Here is a 5,070-nt window from a genome sequence, read left to right as displayed (position 1 = left end):
CTCTACGAGTCAATTCGTCAATAATGACTTACTTTGTGATCAAAAAAAAGTTTTTCAAACATTAATTATTTTTATTGTAAACTATGGTACTGAATATAGTTAAGCCAAGGGTAGGTTTGCGTTTTGGTTACTTTACCAATTACTTGGTTTTAGTAGTGAAGAAATATGTGATATTCAAATTGTGTTACCTTAGGCTTTACTGGAGAGTAGATAGTCAATATGCCTGCAACTGATCACATTTATTAGAGTGGATATGGAGACCTTTGTATAAGCTTAATATATACTGTATATATAACCTGGCTTCTTGTCCCCGGCTTAATATGTACTGTATATATAACCTGGCTTCTTGTCCCCGACGTAATGAATTATTAAATTCATACATATAATATGTATATGTATAATATATTAATTATATAATTAATATATTATATGTATGAAATAATAATAATTCTTATATTCATACATATGAATCATTTAGACACGGGAGTCCAAAGTAACATTTATAAATTTGCCGATGACACTAATATTGGTCGGCCAATATATTCAGATAAATACTCGTTGATGAAAGTATATTATATACGTTCGAAATGAAATGAAAGTTTGTAGTACAATGTGGACAAGTGTAGCTCACGAGCCTAAGAAAACATATATATGTAAAGCCATATGCAGGCGATGAGTCACAATAACGTGGCTAAAGTAGTATAATGGAATGGTCGAGAATGGTCCAGGTCGGACCGAAACGTCGTCGTCCCTTCACCTTCTAGTGTGTGGTCTGGTCAACATGTAAAGCCATATTTGACATTCTAAATATTAGAATGCATAATGTAAGATCAGAGTCATAGTTAGTAGTTGACAAAAGAACAGTAGTTGACAAAAGAACAGTAGTTGACAAAAGAACAGTAGTTGACATAATTGACAAAACAATTTGGAGAGGTTCAAAATAAGTCTAATTGGGAATTAGGATTTAAATATAGAAGCATTCATAATAAAATTAAAATGCTGTCCTTCGACGTAATCGTGCTTCTGTGAGACAATACTGGGATTATTCAGTAGTCTTTCAAATTCAAATAACTTTATTGAGGTATAAATACACACAAAGGGATGAGGTAGCTCAAGCTATTCTCACCCTGTTCAGTACAACGTGTTCAAATATATACATATAGGCACATCACAAACAATCAACATATTACGGGACAATTTGAGTGATAAATATATACATTTCTTCATTTACCCATGCAGTGTTACCAGACGTACACACAAGTCAGTAATCTTGGGCAGGGTACTAGAGGATGGATGTAAATTACAGCACATGGAAAGAATTCGATGCTAAATTATAAGAATGATGCTAAAATATAAACCAAAATAAAACACGAAATAATGAATTCATGCTGGATTAATTTTATATTTCAAAACGAAATAATTCTCAGATGTCATCAGAGACTTTGAATTCACATGTCAAAAGTAAGGGAATTTGGTCATCATGATACGTGGTCGAAAGTACTGTTATTTAACGGTATCTCATATTCCAAGGCATCCAAGTGGTTGGGCACCATTTCTTAACCTCGTCCCATTTCATATCCTTATCGTGACCCCTTCCCAGTGCTATATAGTCGTAATGGCTTGGCGCTTTCCCTTGATAGTTCCTTCATATTCCATGGTTGTGAATTATGGAGCTTACAAAATGGTGGCGTTAGTAAGTTAAAATTAAATGTTAATGGAGGAAATGTTTAAGATGCATAGTCCGTCCTGGACACATTGAGAAGTACTCCTCCCTCCCTCATGTGATTTTTAGTGTAAACAACTGTATATTTATGAATAAAGATATTCAATCATTTTCTTAACTAAGACACGGATTATGCTGCCAGATATTCGGTTGGAGCAATTTGGAAAAAATAGTTACAGTGAGAGGCAAAAAATTGCGAGAGTTCCGATAAGAAATGAACGAAAAACGTACACAGGTAAATCCAATATAAAAAAAGTGAAATCGAAAGAGAAGAAAGTTTGAGAATATAATAGTTTTTAATGAGCATTCCAAACATAAATATTTAGTTATGTGTTTAATTAGAATATTCATCCACACATGAAAATAACAAGCTTATACACGTAACTAAAGATTGACAAGAGTAAATTCTTTAGCATCCTGTCGTTTAACAGAGACACGTGATAGGATAATGTGTTGTTTCTTGTGTTGTGGGGCAGATGGGAGGGGAAAGGGAGAGAGGGTGAGAGAAAGAGATGACGTGAAAGAATGAGAGGAGGTATATAAGGCGGCGGGCAAGTGTTCCAACCATCACACTTCAACATGCACCTTCTGGTGAGTCCTTCCCCCCTTGTGTCCTCTACACTAACCACGGACACACATCTATTACTTCTATCTCATCCAATTTAACTCAAATAGATATACACCGAGTGTACAGAGGCCTTCCGCACCATAACCTCCCTAAGGACCTTTTCAAACTAGCTATTATTACAGTAAACACAAAAAAGCGTTTTCAAAAGGTGAGGCTTTTGATCGATTGCTGCCGCCGAAGGCGGCTAGTTTATTGTGCACCCCATACTCATCCTGGGAGCGGTAGCGCAAAAGCATTACAGAGGGCACAAAAGGTCTTTATCAGACCTCATCTTAGATTATTACATAAACAATTTTATCTATCCTTCACACCTTATAGTTACAATGTCAGCTAGTTACAGAGAAAGTGCTATTACAAGAAAAGTGAGGCTATGTAGCGTTGACGTGACCAGGCGGGGTGCGGACCTTGAGCCACACACCACCTAACACATCCACCGCTCTCATACCAGTAACTATGCCACTTGTTTTCATGCCACTTTGACAAAACGTCAAATAATACAAAAAAAGAACTAACGTAAACAATATGTAACACCGTTTCCTGGTCAGTCAGTTATTATAATTTGAAATTACTAAGAAAGTAATCTGTAGAATTAAAATATTTTGCACACCACTGATGTCATCTGTATATTATCAGTAAAGTTGAAGTTACTGCTAAATTGTTGTCTTCTAAAACACTAGATTGTATATACGCCATCTAAAGTGTTCTTGCAGGTCGAACATTGGGATATTATACACTAATTAATCATTTTGGTTTTCTTTCAAGATTCTGATCTCGGTTGTCGTGGCAGCATTGGCCGCCCCCGAGGGCTACAACCTGCCTACGCCCTCTGGCCCAAATCTTCCTGGAGGCGGCTGCAAACAAGGCGAAATCCTTCATGTGGACGGAACGTGCGCTCTCCCTAAAGTTACCCAGAACCTGTTCGTCTTCACGGCCCCCGAACAACAGCAGACCTACGGACCTCCGCCACAGATCCCAACCCCTAAAGTAGAACACAACATTGTGTTCATCCGCGCCCCGGAACCGGTTCAAGGCCCTGAGCCCATCATAGTACCGCCGCCCAGACAGCAGAATATTGTCTACGTTCTCAACAAACAGACAGAACAGTCTCAGCGAGTCATCGAGGTCCCTGCTGAAGCGCCCAAGAACCCCGAGGTGTACTTTGTCAACTACAACGAGGGAGACACCCCGACCCTCCCCGGTGGTATTGACTTCCAGACTGCCCTCAGCTCCGCAGTCCAAGGTGATGGTCAATTCATCACCGGCTCCGGAGGACTTGCTGGCGGCGAAGGCGGCGTTGTTGACACCCAAGGAGGTGGTAGCGGCCTAGATGGAGGCATCGGAATTGGCAGTGGACTGGACGGCAGCTTTGAAGGTGTCGGAGGAGCCAGTGGATTCGATGGAAACCTTGGACCGACCAATGGTTTTGGAATCAATCTTGAAGGCTCAAGTGGTTTTGGAGGCAGCCTTGGAGGTTCTGCTGGACTTACCGGAAACATAGGAAATGGTGGCTTCGGGGGAGATGGTAGTCTAGGTACTGGCACTGTCGCTGGGGGTGGTTATGGAGGCGTCAATATCGGTCTGGCTGGTAACAGTGGTAGGAATAACAATTTTGTTAGCAACATTGGCGGAGACAGTGGTTTTGGTGGCAACTTTGGCAGTGCTGGAAATTTTGGTAGTGACAATGTGGGCGGCAATGTTTTTGCTGGTAATACTGGTGGAAGTGCTGGTTATACTAGTAACCTTGTTAGCAGCAGTGGGTTTGGTGGCAACATTGGTGTTGGTGGATTAAGTGGAGGCACTAGTGGGTTTGGTGGTAATACTGGTGGCAGCAGTGGTGTTGGCAGTTACACTGGTGGCAACAGTGGATCTGGTGGCAATCGAGGGTTTGGTGGTAACATTGGTGGAAGCAGTGGGTTTGGTGGTAACATTGGTGGCAGCGGTGGGTTTGGTGGTAACATTGGTGGCAGCGGTGGGTTTGGTGGTAACATTGGTGGAAGCAGTGGGTTTGGTGGTAACATTGGTGGAAGCAGTGGTCTTAGCAGTTACACTGGTGGCAGCAGTGGCGTTGGTGGATACACTGGTGGCAGCAGTGGGTTTGGTGGTAACATTGGTGGGTTTGGTGGTAACATTGGTGGCAGCGGTGGGTTTGGTGGTAACATTGGTGGCAGCAGTGGGTTCGGTGGTAACATTGGTGGCAGCAGTGGGTTTGGTGGTAACATTGGTGGCAGCAGTGGGACTGGTAGTGCCTCAGGATTTGTAGGCACTCTTGGTGGAAACTATAATCCTCCGTCCACCAACATCAACACACCATCCAATCTCTACACCACACCTTAAATCAGTCCCTGCTGTCAATGGTCAAGTTCCTGTTGTTGTTAATATGTTGTTATTATACAAGCTTAATATTATCGTTCATGCTTAAGCATATTTGTTAATCAGTTTTGTTATAGATTATTTTGGGGTATACTGGATATACCTTACTTAGTGTGAACTTTCTAGTCAGTTCTAAAATACAGTTTGCCTCACATGGTTCTATTGTTATATCTAATATGTATCTCTGGATAAACAGTATTCCTTATATGTATCATTTAAAATACAGTTTACTTACAGCACATTATGTTTCATATTCCTTGGTTACATATTGAGAAACTAATGGTTTTGAAATAGTTCTGAAATTGAGTTATCACAGACAAGGAGTTCCCAATATTAAGTAAATTACACA

General features: G+C 40.7%; 1 protein-coding gene across 1 annotated transcript; it reads left to right on the top strand.

The window, feature by feature from the left end:
* The first annotated feature begins 514 nt into the window (after nucleotides 1-514).
* LOC123745153 (uncharacterized) lies at nucleotides 515-4,740 on the top strand. Its single transcript, XM_069300446.1, has 5 exons — nucleotides 515-529; nucleotides 3,114-3,642; nucleotides 3,850-3,882; nucleotides 4,234-4,354; nucleotides 4,442-4,740. Exons 1-5 carry the CDS (start codon nucleotides 515-517, stop codon nucleotides 4,683-4,685), a joined length of 942 nt encoding a protein of 313 aa, XP_069156547.1. The 3' UTR covers nucleotides 4,686-4,740.
* The last annotated feature ends 330 nt before the right edge of the window (nucleotides 4,741-5,070 follow it).

This window comes from Procambarus clarkii, chromosome 44 (assembly GCF_040958095.1).
Source record: "Procambarus clarkii isolate CNS0578487 chromosome 44, FALCON_Pclarkii_2.0, whole genome shotgun sequence".
Classification (NCBI taxonomy): domain Eukaryota; kingdom Metazoa; phylum Arthropoda; class Malacostraca; order Decapoda; family Cambaridae; genus Procambarus; species Procambarus clarkii.
The sequence above is the reverse complement of the archived record's forward strand: the minus strand, read 5'-3'. Positions and strand labels throughout refer to the sequence as shown.